We start from the raw sequence: 15,843 nt of genomic DNA on the forward strand, positions 1-15,843 counted from the left end.
ACGACACAATGGCAGTCAAAAATAAAAATCCAATTACCGCTACACATGCTGAATCGGAATAGTAACATTGTGTTTCTAGCTAAACGAAGACGGAAACAACTCATTTGCGACCAGCCCTGACTCAGCAAAGTGGCGGCAGCGGCGGCGGCGGCGACACCTCGCTGACTTTTGTTCTTTTCAGTTCAGCGAACGCTTGGCTAGTTGGGCGCGCAAGCTCTTAAGGCACGGTGGAGGGGGGCAGCGATGTAGGCGACCTCTTTGTTGTCGTCCGTCGTTATATTCTTCGACCAATTCTTTCGCCATTCGCCTCGTGAGTTGCTAATCCTTTCGTCTCATTATGCATGTATGTCACGTGCCAGAAAACACAATCTGCCAAAACAGCGGCGCAAAAGGCCAGCCAGCAGCTCCTGCAACAACGTATGACAACTTATACAAAATATATTTATAAACAACTGAAAGCATATGCGTGTGTGTGTGTGTCGTGCATGTGCCGACGGGACCGCCGCTGCCAGCTGAATTGTCAATGGGCTTTCGTCGCCTGCCGCCTTGTCGTCTCTCCTCGTTTGATTTTCACGAACGTGCAACGTCAATTCCGGCTGACATTTAAACTGTGATTCACATTTTTCCGAAGTTTCCCTTTGTTGTTTGTCATTTTATGCGCTTCCCTAATTGCTGTTAAGTGCAGTGAAATTATTTATTACCAAGATACCGGCGCTGATGAAGGTGAACGGGATGGACTTCATTGCAAGGGTATTGAATTTTTTATTGCCACGCGAGCATACGAACTGCATACTCCAACATACTCATCTGAAAATGTGAAAATGAGAAGGGGTAATGTCGACTCAATAAATTGAATTGAATGTAATGAGGGTTTAAAGAGTTTAAAACTGCCCAACTACACACATCTACACATTTGATGTGGTGAAGCCAAAATGCGTTAGCTATTAAGTACACAAAGATACGATATGTGTGAGCAGAGAGAACATAACCGCTTATTTGGTCAATTGTTTTTATTCCGGCCGCAGCTTTTGGCTCAAATCACACAAAAAATAGGTCTTCGTCTCAGAGTTTTTCTCAGCAAGAATTCCTTTGATACCTTAGAGGGAGAAGGGAGATTAAATGTCATTGGAACTCACATCTCGAATAAATTCATAAAAGTTCACGATCATTTAATTGATTTGAAACGTGTTGGCTGGGTCCATAGTGAGCTCACGCGATACCCCCTTCCTAACGATATATCAAACACGCTCCTGTGATGTCTTTAGAGTGCCTACTTTGTTGCTACTCCAACTTCTTGCTTTGGGTTTCAGGTTCATCATTATCCAATAAGCAGTTCTGGGTGTTTTTCCACCCGTAATTGAAGTAGGATCTGGTCGTCAGTACAGGAGATCATTTGTATTTTTTAATTTTATGAAATTATCATTTTAGGAGAAAAAATTGTTTTTCTTATTTTCACATACGGGGAATACCGATTCAAAAGTATTCATTTACTTACACACAATTTCATTTTATAATTTCACTGGTTTTCTTAGTTTTCAATTCATTTGACACACCTTGTGTAATAGCAGAGAACTAATCATAAGCACACACAAGCGCAGCTATCATCCAATAGATGTCGCCAAAGGCGCACGTAAGTGGTGGCACGATTGTCGCATTTGGTTTCTTCCCATACATAGTGCGAGGTGTACGCGTGAATGGAGGATGTTTTATTTTAGACAGGCAAAAGAGAAGACTTTTGAAAACAGAGGAACCAATTTGAGTTGTCTTTCTGGAACTGGAGTCACACTCCATGCTTAATATTCCAATTTAAAACAGGAAAGTAAGAAAAACCACTTAGGTACTTTATTGTCTAGAAAAATATTAATTGAAATTATACAAAACAAAAAATTTATACAAAAAATGGTTTAAGTGTGTTCGAATGGCTATTGCTTTGGTTGTGGCTTCCTGAGTACTTTAGCGACGAATTCCACGAAATCACTGTAAAGAATATGTGGAACCTCCATTGCCGCAAAATGACCACCTTCTTTATGGTATGTACTGTGCACAATATTTTTGAATTTCAACCCAAGCTCTGCATCCGTAAAATGCATCAAGTCGTGAATAAAACGTGCACAACCGGTAGGCACATTTATATGCGTCGCGTCCAAATCCATAGCATAGAAAGCGTAGCGGTAGCCTTCGGAGTACAAGCGCTGAGACGTAGTTATCGTGTTTGTCGTGTAATAAATCATGATATTATCTAAAAGCTCGTCAAAAGTGAAGCGTTTGGTGAGACCACCATCCTCGAGTTGCTTGTATGCAGGATTGGTCCATGTGGAGAATTTCTCCAAGATGTATGCGGCCAAACCAACAGGATTCTGTGTGAGAGTTGTGCCAATTGTGTCTGGTTTGGATGCTTGAATAAGCAAGTAGCCTGCTTCCTCCAAAAGAAAGGTAAATTCTTTGCTGAATGGCTTAAAGAAAATTCTATTTTCTTCTTTTATAAAGAAGCTCGGGAACAAATTTCGCAATGACTTATGGAGGTAAATCATTTGATGACTGGTAGTGCACATATTCGAATGATAACCGAGCACATTCTGTGGCGATAAAGTAGCGATGCTTGCACCGAGTAAAGAGCCCCAATCACCGGCCTGTATTAGGAATTTCTCATGACCCAAACGCAGCATCAAATTGCGCAACATTAACGATATCTGTGTGGGTCCAAAGTTTACTTTTGAGGCCCCCTGCGAACGGAATAAAAATATGATTAATAAAGTCTTTGTCTACAGAGGAACCTACCTACCTGAGACCAACCATAACCGGGCAAGCTGGGTGCTATCACTTCGAAGACATATTCACTCTTGGGGTTTGGTTTCGTCAGCAGCGGTATTAGCCTATAGAACTCGCGCACTGATCCTGGCCAGCCGTGGATCAGTAACAGAGGCACCACCTTTTTACCTTCGATGGATTTGGGTTTCACATGAATGAAGTGTACTCGTAAACTGTAAATAAAGATAAAGAATATGCTAAAAGTGAATAAAAACGCAAATTTTCATTGAAAGTGCAATACTGATTCCTTCTAAAATTAGAGTCGGTCAACGTACTCTCTTAGTCGGTATGTGTTTATGTATTTTGCAGAATCCTCAACTGCTCATTTGTGTTAGTATTTACATATGTGAACTATGGTGGTTCGGAAAATCAGATGAAATTCTGTTCTCTAAGTTGAGACTACCTTATTTACTAACTACCTAAATTAGAAATAGTGTATAAATACCGGTCTGTGGACAATTTGTAGCAAGCGTGAAGTCCAAGCTTATTAAACGGAATGTGGAGTATACATTATTTTCAAAGGATCCCTTATCCCTGGAATATTAAACAAAAATTCAAACAAATTAACTCCATATATGATTAGGTACTTTATGTTCCAGTTATGACCCGATCTGGTATTTCATCATATACGTACATAGATTTACTTCTTTAAATACTAGGAAGAAAATATTGAAATAGTGGGCGTGCCCCGCCCTCTAATATGTTTAATGGATATATCTCCTAAACCAGTAAAGCTACAACAACAAAATTGTGCAAATATATATTATGAGAACTGCTATCAACAGTGTAAAAATGGATGAAATCGGAAAGTAACCCCGCACACCCCCATATAACTACTAAAAGCGCAATAAATCAATAAGTAAATACGGCAGAGTCATTAAACTTTACCTCCGAAAAGGCTTAGTGGAATTTTCCGGTGTGGAAATTGGACGATGGGCATGTCACCGTTTACTTTTCGGGGCGTGCGTGGCACTACGAGTATTCTCTTATTCCTATGTGACATTGCGGAAATGGACAAAATCGGACTACAATCACGCCTACTTCCCATACACCAGAATTTTAAATTCCATTTGATTCTTTAATTTTCCAGTATCCAGTAGATACTATCGTTCGATTTAGGGGAAATGCTGACATAACTTTATCCTGATAATAATATCTCTGTGTATAAAAAATTGGTTGAATTCGGCTCATACTCCACTTCCGTAACATCCTTTTCATAAGTTTTCAGGAAAAGAAAAAGACGGTTTTGTGAAGTCTTACTTTTGAAATTTCGTAAATATATATATTTAATATTTATGGAGGATGGAGTCATATGTAGAAGTTCACGCAAGTGAGGAAAGTTCTTTGATCGCCATTCACTTGGGAGTGGCCAGAAACGATTCTTTTACATATGACTCAAGCAGCTCACGACTTCCGGTCTTTGACCAAGTATCCTCTGGGTAGCCTAAGAACATCCGTTTGAAGGCGAGCTAACGTGAGAAGGCGAAATATCCCCTACATAGGGTTGTGCGCTGGGTTTGGGACCCGCCACGTAAAAAAACAACCCCAGCGAATAGCAACAACCAGCCTCGGATGAGAGACCCCCCTTTTGATGACGACCATGGAAAACGAAATAAGGACTACGAATTGAGGGCATGCACCTGGAATGTCCGGTCCCTTAATTGGGAAGGTGCCGCTGCCCAGCTGGTAGATGTCCTCGTAAAGATAAAGGCTGACATCACCGCCGTCCAAGAAAGGCGATGGACGGGACAAGGACAGAGACGATTACGTCCTTGCGCCCACGCCTCGACGGAAGAGAAAGACGATGTGACCAAAGATGCCTTTTATGAGCGCTTGGAGCTCGCTTATGAGAGCTGCCCCCGCCACGATGTCAAAATCGTGCTTGGCGACTTCAACGCCAGGGTGGGCAAAGAAGGTATCTTTGGCACTACGGTCGGTAAATTCAGCCTCCACGAGGAAACATCCCCAAATGGGTTGAGGCTGATCGACTTCGCCGGGGCCCGAAATATGGTTATCTGTAGTACTAGATTCCAGCATAAGAAGATTCATCAAGCTACCTGGCTGTCTCCGGATCGAAAAACTACCAACCAGATCGATCATGTTGTGATAGACGGAAGACACGTCTCCAGTGTTTTAGATGTGCGTGCGCTCCGAGGTCCTAACATCGACTCGGACCACTATCTTGTTGCAGCTAAGATTCGCACCCGCCTATGTGCAGCAAAAAACGCACGCCAACAAACACAAGGAAGGTTCGACGTCGAGAAGCTGCAATCACAACAGACAGCCGAGCGATTTTCTACTCGGCTTGCACTCCTGCTCTCTGAGAGCACTCGTCAACAACTCGGTATAAGGGAACTGTGGGACGGCATTTCAAACTCCTTACGTACAGCTGCAACCGAAACCATTGGTTTTGCGGAAGGTGCAAAAGAACAGCTGGTACGACGAGGAGTGCCGTGTCGCAGCGGAGAGAAAACAGGCTGCCTACCTCGCAACGTTACGATCGACCACAACACGTGCGGGATGGGATAGATACCGAGAGTTGAAGAGGGAAGCGAGACGCATTTGTAGACAGAAAAAGAAAGAGGCCGAAATGCGTGAGTACGAAGAGCTTGATAAGCTGGCCGACAGGGGTAATGCTCGAAAATTCTACCAAAAGATGCGGCGGCTTACAGAAGGTTTCAAGACCGGAGCATACTCATGTAGAACCCCCCAAGGTGATCTAGTCACCGATGCCCAGAGCATACTTAAATTATGGAGGGAACACTTCTCCAGCCTGCTGAATGGCAGTGAACACACAACGCCTGGAGAAGACGAACCCGATTCCCCAATCGATGACGATGGAAAAGACGTTCCATTGCCCGACCAAGAAGAAGTTCGAATAGCAATTACCCGCCTGAAGAACAACAAAGCGGCGGGGGCGGATGGATTGCCAGCCGAGGTATTCAAACACGGCGTATTGTGTGAAAGATTAAAGCCCACCGTCAACAAACTGATTGGACCTTATCAGTGTGGCTTCAGACCTGGTAAATCAACAACCGACCAGATATTCACCATGCGCCAAATCTTGGAAAAGACCCGTGAAAGGCGAATCGACACACATCACCTCTTCGTCGATTTCAAAACTGCTTTCGATAGTACGAAAAGGAGCTGCCTTATGCCGCAATATCTGAATTTGGTATCCCCGCAAAACTAATACGGCTGTGTAAAATGACGTTGAGCAACACGAAAAGCTCCGTCAGGATCGAGAAGGACCTCTCCGAGCCGTTCGATACTAAACGAGGTTTCAGATAAGGCGACTCCCTTTCGTGCGATTTCTTCAATCTACTCCTGGAGAAAATAGTTCGAGCTGCAGAACTTAATCGAGCAGGTACAATCTTTTATAAGAGTGTACAGCTGCTGGCGTATGCCGATGATATTGATATCATCGGTCTCAACACCCGCGCCGTTAGTTCTGCTTTCTCCAGACTGAACAAGGAAGCAACGCAAATGGGTCTGGCAGTGAACGAGGGCAAGACGAAATATCTCCTGTCATCAAACAAACAGTCGTCGCACTCGCGACTTGGCACTCACGTCACTGTTGACAGTCATAACTTTGAAGTTGTAGATAATTTCGTCTATCTTGGAACCAGCGTAAACACCACCAACAATGTCAGCTTTGAAATCCAACGCAGGATAACTCTTGCCAACAGGTGCTACTTCGGACTAAGTAGGCAATTGAGAAGCAAAGTCCTCTCTCGACGAACAAAAACCAAACTCTATAAGTCACTCATAATACCCGTCCTGTTATATGGTGCAGAGGCTTGGACGATGACAACATCTGATGAGTCGACGTTGCGAGTTTTCGAGAGAAAAGTTCTGCGAAAGATTTATGGTCCTTTGCGCGTTGGCCACGGCGAATATCGCATACGATGGAACGATGAGCTGTACGAGATATACGGCGACATTGGCATGGTTCAGCGAATCATGAGACACCTGCTGCGCTGGCTAGGTCATGTTGTCCGAATGGACGAAAACACTCCAGCTCTGAAAGTATTCGACGCTGTACCCGCCGGGGGAAGCAGAGGAAGAGGAAGACCTCCACTCCGTTGGAAGGACCAAGTGGAGAAGGACCTGGCTTCGCTTGGAATATCCAATTGGCGCCACGTAGCGAAGAGAAGAAACGATTGGCGCGCTGTTGTTGACTCGGCTATAATCGCGTAAGCGGTGTCTACGCCAGTAAAGAAGAAGATATATTTAATATAGTGTAGAGCATCATGTTCAATAAGAAACTCAATTTAAATTTTAATGATACGTCGTTTTGCATTTTAGGTGAAGGTATCGAAACGATCCGCTAGTTGACGTTTGACGTCTTAAGGTATTTCCCTGGCGTTGATTCGTCCAAGTTGGAAGAGTATAAAATGTTCGGTCACACTCGAACTTAGAGCCCTTGCTTATTTGTTTTATTTTATTGCCTTGTTTTTCCAAGATCATTTTTAAATAATATTTTTTACGATATACTCGTATGCATTCAAGCTATATCGTTTTTTTAGGTAACTTGTTCACAAATATTTACAAATACCCATACATTCTCGTATTACTCTATGAGATTTCTCAAGCGGAATTTACTCACCCTTGAATCTGGGTTTCAAAGTGCGGGAACTGTTTGAGAAAGGCCTCGCGCTCACTCCACTTGGGCAGGTAAGTGTCGCGCCAGTATGCCACCACCTCTTTCAAGTAGTTAGTATTGAAGCCGTATTGGAATCCAACACCTTCGAGGGGTTCGGTGAGCACCAGCGGGCGCGACAGCTGCGTTTTCAGATCTTCAATTAACTATAACATCAAAAAATAGAAAAATAATATTAAAAAATATATGTTTATATATATATATATATATGTGAATTTACACTTTGCTATATAACTAAATAAATATTAAAGTTCAATTAGTTACCTCCGGTTTGGCGCTTATATCGAAAGCTTTAATGGCAGTATTCTCCTTATATTTGGCGGCGCTGCCGGGTCCCCAATATTCCGCATCGTTCACTTGGGGAATTGGCGCTGAGCTTGTGAGTTCCTGATATTTATGCACACACAGACCTACGACAATCGCTAGGACCACGAACGTAATCCGCAACAAGGTGCCCATTTAAAATTAGAAATATCCAAACTTATTTGCTTGCTTGTTATTATGAATGTATTTACAACAATAAATATCAAAGATATTAAACGACACCGTCCGAAATCAGTCGAACGCATCCAGCGCTGCGATGGAACTGATTGGTGAACACAATCGTATCGATATATATATTCGTTTTTATTGGGGGATTGTGTGATAGCAAAGTCGAATCGCGCAGCGGTTGTGCCATAATAAACACATTTTATTACCGTTATTGATACATACATACATACATACTCGTATATACTTATGATTTTACATCCGTATGTTTAGATAATCTATATACCCAGCTAGAACAATGACGGCTCCGCTACATAATGACGTGCCGGAAACGCGTGCCAGTTTAACCGCGTCACTTTTTTATCACTTTCTTAAGAGCGAGTCAAAAAAGCTCCAAAACCTTCTGTATGCATGTGATTTTATATCACATTTTCGCTCACATTGTTTGTGCTGTAATAAAATAAGGATGGAGTGAAGTTCACGCAAGTGTGGAAAGTTCTCTGATTGCCATTCGCTTTGGAGTGGCCAGAAACCATTCTTTTACATATGGCTCAAGCAGCTCACAACTTCCGGTCTTAAGCCAAATATCCTCTGGGTAGCCTAAGAACATCCGTTTGCAGGTGAGCCAAAGTGAGAAGGTGAAACATTCCTCTCCTGAGTTGTGCGCTGGGTTTGGGACCTGCTACGTTAAAAACTCCCCCAACGACAACTAAACAACAACGTTGGAAGATAAACCAACCTTTTGGTTAAAGCCATGGCAAAGGCATTAAGGGCATGCAGCTGAAATGTCCAGTCCCTTAATTGAAAAGGTGCCGATGCCCAGCTGGTTAATGCCTTCGTAATAATAGAGGCTGACATTATTACCTTGGTCGATGAACGTTCAGCCACAATCTGCATAAAGGCGAAGTTCTTTGACATTTAGCTGACTTACGCCCCCGCCTCTACAAAAAAAAGAATAAAACTGTGATTTATTCAGATATTCACCAAGCGCCAAATCTTGGGAAAGGCCCGTGACGAGAGAATCGTCACACACCCCTTCGTCAATTTGAAAGCTGCTTTTGACAGCACGAAAAGGATATGCCGCGATGTCTGAAATTAGTATCCCTGCAGAACCAATACGGCTGTGTAAGCTGACGTTGAGCAATACCAAAAGCTCCGTTAGAATCGGGAAGGACTTCTTCGAGCCGTTCGATATCAAACGAGGTTTCAGACAAGCCGACTTCCTATCGTACGACTTCTTCAATCTGCTGCTGGAGAAAATAATTCGAGTTGCAGAACTTAATCGAGTAGGTAAAATATTTTATAAGAGTGTACAGCTACTGGCCTATGCCGATGATATTGATATCTCAGGCGTCAACATCAGCACCGTTGGTTCTTTTTTCTCCAGAATGGATAATGCAGCGAAGCAATTGGGTCTGGCAGTGAAAGACGGCAAGACGAAATATCTCCTGTCATCAAACAAACCGTCGTTGTACTTGCGACCTGGCTCCCACGTCACTGTGGCAGTCACAGCTTCGAATTTGTAGATAATATCGGGTATCTTGAAACCAGCATTAATTGAGAAGTAAAGTCTTTTCTCGGCGAACAAAAACCAAACTCTATAAGTCACTCATTATTCCCGTCCTGCTATATGGTGCAGAGGCATGGACAATGACAACATCTGATGAATCTGTGTTACAAGTTTTTAAGAGAAAGGCTTTGCGGATTAATTTTGGATATTTTATTGCAAGTAAAATTTACAAAATTTCTTTCTTTTCTTTTCTTGTAATTGAAGTAGGATTTTATTGGCCTTCTTTATAAGATTTTTCTCAAACAGTGCATGTGATTTTCAAACTTGTAAGCGGAAAAGTTATCTAGAGGACCACATTGCTTAGTACAGTCAGTAGAATGGAGTAAACCAAGAGTATTGTAACTAAGTAAATGATCTGCGTATGTATTTTCCAACAAACCAACGAATTCTTCAAAGATTTGTTGGGAAACATTGGCTTCAGTGCTATAAGACTTCTAGTATGATAGTAGCCTTATACCTGCGTGCAATAAGAGGAAATGGTATTAGTGGTCACCACCAATGCAATCCTTTAGGACAAATATATCTATATGCAATAAGAAGTGCCTATGAACTTCTATGTATCATTGGGTTTCGGGTTCATTATTGTGGTACCATCAATGATCTCAGATTAAAACAGGATAGTAAAATAAAAAACACTTAAGTACTGAAGTTATATATAACAAAAAATTTATACACAAAATTTTTTAAGTGTCTATTGTAGAATGACTATGCTTTGGTTGTGGCTTTGTGAATACTTTAGCGACGAATTCCACGAAATCGCTGTAAAGAGTTTCTGGAACCTCCATTGCTGCAAAATGACCACCTTCTTTGTGGTATGTACTGTGCACAATATTTTTGAATTTCAATCCAAGCTCTAAATCCGTCAAATGCGACAAGTCCTGATTAAAACGTGCACAAGCGGTAGGCACATTTACATGCGTCGCGTCCAAATTCAAAGCAAATTGAGCGAAACTGAGCCCTTCCGAGTACAAGCGCTGAGACGTAGTTATCGAGTTTGTCGTGTAATAAATCATAATGTTATCCAAAAGCTCGTCTAAAGTGAAGCGTTTGGTGAGACCACCATCCTCGAGTTGCCTGTATGCAGGATTGGTCCATGTGGAGAATTTCTCCAAGATGTATGCGGCCAAACCGACAGGATTCTGTGTGAGCGTTGTGCCAATTGTGTCTGGTTTGGATGCTTGAATATGCATGTAGCCATACTCCTCCAAAACAAAGGTAAATTCTTTGCCAACGGGTTTAAAGAAAATTCTATTTTCTTCTTTTATAAAGAAGCTCGGAAACCAATTTCGCAATAACTTATGAAGGTGAATCATTAGATGACTGGTAACGCACATATTCGAATGATAACCGAGCACATTCTGTGGCGATAAAGTAACGATGTTTGCACCGAGGATAGAGCCCCAATCACCGCCCTGTATTAAGAATTTCTCATGACCCAAACGCAGCATCAAATTGCGCAATACTAACGACATCTGTGCGGGTCCAAAGTTTACTTTTGAGGCCCCCTGCGAACGGAATAAAAATATGTTTAATAAAGTCTTTGTCTACAGAGGACCCTACCTACCTGAGACCAACCATAACCGGGCAAGCTGGGTGCTATCACTTCGAAGACATATTCACTCTTGGGGTTCGGTTTCGTCAGCAGCGGGATTAGCCTATAGAACTCGCGCACTGATCCTGGCCAGCCGTGGATCAGTAACAGAGGCACCACCTTTTTACCTTCAGTGGACTTGGGCTTCACATGAATGAAGTGTACTCGTAAACTGTGAATAAAGATAAAGAATATGCAAAAAGTGAATAAAAACGCAACTTCAAACCATCAACTGAAGGAAGTTTTTACTGAAAACGCAAAACTGAGTCCTTCTAAAATTAGAATCGGCCAACGTACTCTCTTAGTCGGTATGTGTTTATGTATTTTGCAGAATCTTCAACTGCTCATTTGTGTCAGTGTATGTGTACTATGGTGGTTCTAATATAATCAACATCCACGAAGATTCGTTTGATCTGAAGATATGTATATATGTAGCCGTAGTTTGCACTCTTCATGAAGTTCGAGTTATGACCCGGTTTGTCATTTTTTTATATACGTACATCGACATATTTCTTTAGAAACATATGTCTCGGGCTTATTAGCATTTCATAAGGTCGCGAGTGCTAAATATTTGTTTCGGCTAACTCTGAAAAAATCGAATAATTACCGGGAAAGTCCTAAAAACAACCCTTTTCTATTTCCCATACAAAAGTGACGTGATATCACATCACATTGCATAAATACCCATCATATATATAAAAAAATTTGTTTGCCAACTAATTTATTTGTAAATTATTTGAATCGTTCAATTTCTTTATTTCGGCTATTCAAAAGGTAAATTATTTAAAATTGTTCAGTGAAACCTTTATGCGTCTTTCATACAAAGTATCAAATACAGATTGAAATTTGTTACGATGCCACGCAGAGATCGCGTTAATATCGGTCGGCGTTCTTTGTATCATCAACATACATACATTTTATATTGGCAGCCTAAAGCACATGCACGAGTACTCGCAGGATGCGATTATATACCTGTACGTGCGGAATTATGGACGGGCAGATATGGTTGTTACATTCACTTGCAAAGCTAAATGACATAGATTACGGAATTATTGAATCATGATCAATCAGCAAGATCGTCATGATGTCACATCACGACTTTTCAAACAACAGCTATGTTTATCTTGAAGCAACGTATGTATATATGGTGGTTACACCAGATCAAATTGATAAAATCATTTCATCGGAAATTCGTAACCAGATATAGAGATCCAGAATTATACGAAGTAGTGAAACCCAATCTGGTTTATGGGCCTTGTGGTTTGATATCATTTCTCTCTGCCTTTTGTTAATTCACTTTAATGAACGGTGAACTCATCACGAATGCTGGCCAAATTATAACGAACTACGATTGCTTCAGTGCACGTGCAATTTTTGTTGCCAAAAATACCGATTTTAATGACTTAAGCTGGAAGATTCTAAAGGGTGATTTTTTAAGAGCTTGATAACTTTTTTAAAAAAAAAACGCATAAAATTTGCAAAATCTCATCGGTTCTTTATTTGAAACGTTAGATTGGTTCATGACATTTACTTTTTGAAGATAATTTCATTTAAATGTTGACCGCTGCTGCGTCTTAGGTGGTCCATTCGGAAAGTCCAATTTTGGGCAACTTTTTCGAGCATTTCGGCCGGAATAGCCCGAATTTCTTCGGAAATGTTGTCTTCCAAAGCTGGAATAGTTGCTGGCTTATTTCTGTAGACTTTAGACTTGACGTAGCCCCACAAGAAATAGTCTAAAGGCGTTAAATCGCATGATCTTGGTGGCCAACTTACGGGTCCATTTCTTGAGATGAATTGTTGTCCGAAGTTTTCCCTCAAAATGGCCATAGAATCGCGAGCTGTGTGGCATGTAGCGCCATCTTCCATTTTTGGCAACAAAAAGTTTGTTAGCATCGAACGATAGCGATCGCCATTCACCGTAACGTTGCGTCCAACAGCATCTTTGAAAAAATACGGTCCAATGATTCCACCAGCGTACAAACCACACCAAACAGTGCATTTTTCGGGATGCATGGGCAGTTCTTGAACGGCTTCTGGTTGCTCTTCACCCCAAATGCGGCAATTTTGCTTATTTACGTAGCCATTCAACCAGAAATGAGCCTCATCGCTGAACAAAACACGCGCGCGAAACACATTTCGAACCGAACACTGATTTTGGTAATAAAATTCAATGATTTGCAAGCGTTGCTCGTTAGTAAGTCTATTCATGATGAAATGTCAAAGCATACTGAGCATCTTTCTCTTTGACACCATGTCTGAAATCCCACGTGATCTGTCAAATACTAATGCATGAAAATCCTAACCTCAAAAAAATCACCCGTTATATCTAATTCCGTGAGGTTTGCGCTCATGCAAATCGATCGTCTTGAAAATGATTACGAAGCCATGAATTATCTTGTGAATTCTTTGGAGAGGCTTGGTATACCGTCGCATCATTTGCGTCTCAAAGTTGGATCTGACATTAATTATTATGTTTCCCAATCATCATACGCCCAAAACTGTGTAATGGAACCAAATTGATTGTGACGCAGCTATCAAATATAAGGCGGCAGAATGCTTGACTCTACGAAACCCTTTGAGTTCCAACGATTTGCCATTTCAGTTCAAATCTATTCAGTTTCCAAGGAAAATTGCATTTGAGATGACAATCAACGGGACACAAGGATTGTCGCTAGAAGTGTGTGACATAAATCTGGAAATGTCATGTTTTTCATACAGTCAGCTATACGTGGCGCGTTCACAAGTTGGAAAACCATCCTCTCTGTAAATTTACGCACCGAAACAAACTACGCTAGATTGAAAAAAAATTTTGAAAATCGCAAATAAATGATTTTTAACACAGTATAAATTACACTTTCTTTAAAACACATAATTTCACGCAGGCCAACGCCTGCGGGGTCAGCTAGTGCATATACAAATCGTTTAAAGCTATACTGGTTTTTAAGGTAACATAAACATATACAAATACCCATACATATTCGTATTACTTATTTCTTAAGCGAAATTTACGCACCCTTGAATCTGGGTCTCAAAATGCGGGAACTGTTTGAGAAAGGTCTCGCGCTCTCCCCACTTGGGCAGGTAAATGTCGCGCCAGTATGCCACCACCTCTTTCAAGTAGTTAGAATTGAAGCCGTATTGAAATCCAACACCTTCGAGGGGTTCGGTGAGCACCAACGGGCGCGACAGCTGCGTTTTCAGATCTTCAATTAACTATAGCATCGAAAAATAGAAAAATAATATTAAAAAATATATGTATATATATATATAGTATATACACATGTGCATTTACACTTTGCTATATAACTAAATAAATAATAAAATTCAAATAGTTACCTCCGGTTTGGCACTTATATCGAAAGCTTTAATGGCAGTGTTCTCCTTATATTTGGCGGCGCTGCCGGGTCCCCAATATTTCGCATCGTTCAGTTGAGGAATTGGCGCTGAGCTTGTGAGTTCCTGATATTTATGCACACACAGACCTACGACAATCGCTAGGACCACGAACGTAATCCGCAACAAAGTGCCTAACGGGCCCATCTCACTTTCAAATCAACACTGCGACATAATAGCCGATGAATCCAAAATTATTTACTTCCTTGTTATTATAATTATATTTACAACAATAAATACGAAATGATATTACAACAGTCGAACGTATTAAGCGCTGCAAAGGAACTGATTGGTAAGTACTTACAACCGTATCGAATAGCTGGCGCGCTAATTCTTAACACATATACTTATATATATATACGAGTATATATATATATCTATTTATAGTATTTGTATATATATATATCTATTTATAGTATTTGTATTCGTTTTTATTGGGGGGTTATGCGATAGCAAAGTCGAGTCGCGTAGCGGTAATATAATACACATATTTTCTTACTTCCTTGATAAATACATACATACTTGTACATACGATTGTATATGTAATCTATTGTATATGCCCAGCGAAAACTGTGACGGTTCCGCTACATAATGACATGCCGGTAACGCGTGCCATTTTAACCGCCACACCTTTTATCAGCTTCTTAAGAGCGAATCGAAAAAGCTCGCAAAACTTTTAGTTTACATATAATTTTTTATCAACTTCTCGTTCACATACAAGTATTTTCTGCTGTAATAATAGCCTTGACAGATGGCAGCCTTAATCCGGATTAACTCATATCCAAATTTGTAGGTTAGACAGCGGCAGCTATGCGAGTTTGAAACTCTCGTAAACAGTTGATTATAATTTTTATAATATTCTCAATGAAAATGTATAGAAGATAAACATTGCGGTTGTTAGCAGACCAATTTTTACAAAACCACTTTTTATTACTAAAACATATCAAAACGTTATTTTTAAAGCTGCATCAAAACATAAATGTCCTTGTATTAATATTGAAAATTTGAAATGGGAGTTAGCAACGGAGTTATCTTCACTAGCTCTTGAATTAATCCCGATTAATGCAGTTAATCCGGATTAAAGTTGCTAACTGTAACAGGGTGGTGAATTCAGCCTCCACGAAGAAACATCCTTAAATGGATTGAGGCTGATCGACTTCGCCGGGGCTCGAAATATGGTTATTTGTAGTTCTAGATTCCAGCATAGGAAAATTCACCAAGCTACCTGACAGTCTGCGGATCGAAAAGCCAGCAACCAAATTAATCATGTTGAGATAGACACGTCTTCAATGCTTTAGACGTGCGTACGCTTCGAGATCTTAACATCGA

At 40.9% G+C, this 15,843-nt stretch overlaps 1 protein-coding gene across 25 annotated transcripts in view; it reads right to left on the reverse strand.

Moving 5' to 3' along the window:
- Positions 1–1,820: 1,820 nt before the first annotated feature.
- LOC105230714 (juvenile hormone epoxide hydrolase 1) overlaps positions 1,821–15,843 on the reverse strand; it is a 29,305-nt gene continuing 15,282 nt past the window's right edge. For 5 of the 25 annotated variants that reach the window (XM_049453393.1, XM_049453391.1, XM_049453386.1 and 2 more), the window contains 4 exons: positions 14,458–14,603; positions 14,135–14,334; positions 11,095–11,293; positions 10,175–11,035 (listed from right to left, as the gene is read on the reverse strand). In XM_049453393.1, coding sequence (XP_049309350.1) covers positions 10,214–11,035; positions 11,095–11,293; positions 14,135–14,334; positions 14,458–14,603 — 1,367 coding nt within the window. In that variant the 3' untranslated portion in view covers positions 10,175–10,213. Of the gene's footprint in view, positions 2,724–2,782; positions 2,982–7,417; positions 7,618–7,735; positions 7,882–10,174; positions 11,036–11,094; positions 11,294–14,134; positions 14,335–14,457; positions 14,801–15,843 lie in introns of those variants that run through there. The other 20 variants (XM_049453384.1, XM_049453381.1, XM_049453380.1 and 17 more) reach the window with 10 other exon arrangements.

The sequence above is a fragment of the Bactrocera dorsalis genome, chromosome 3 (assembly GCF_023373825.1).
Source record: "Bactrocera dorsalis isolate Fly_Bdor chromosome 3, ASM2337382v1, whole genome shotgun sequence".
Lineage (NCBI taxonomy): Eukaryota > Metazoa > Arthropoda > Insecta > Diptera > Tephritidae > Bactrocera > Bactrocera dorsalis.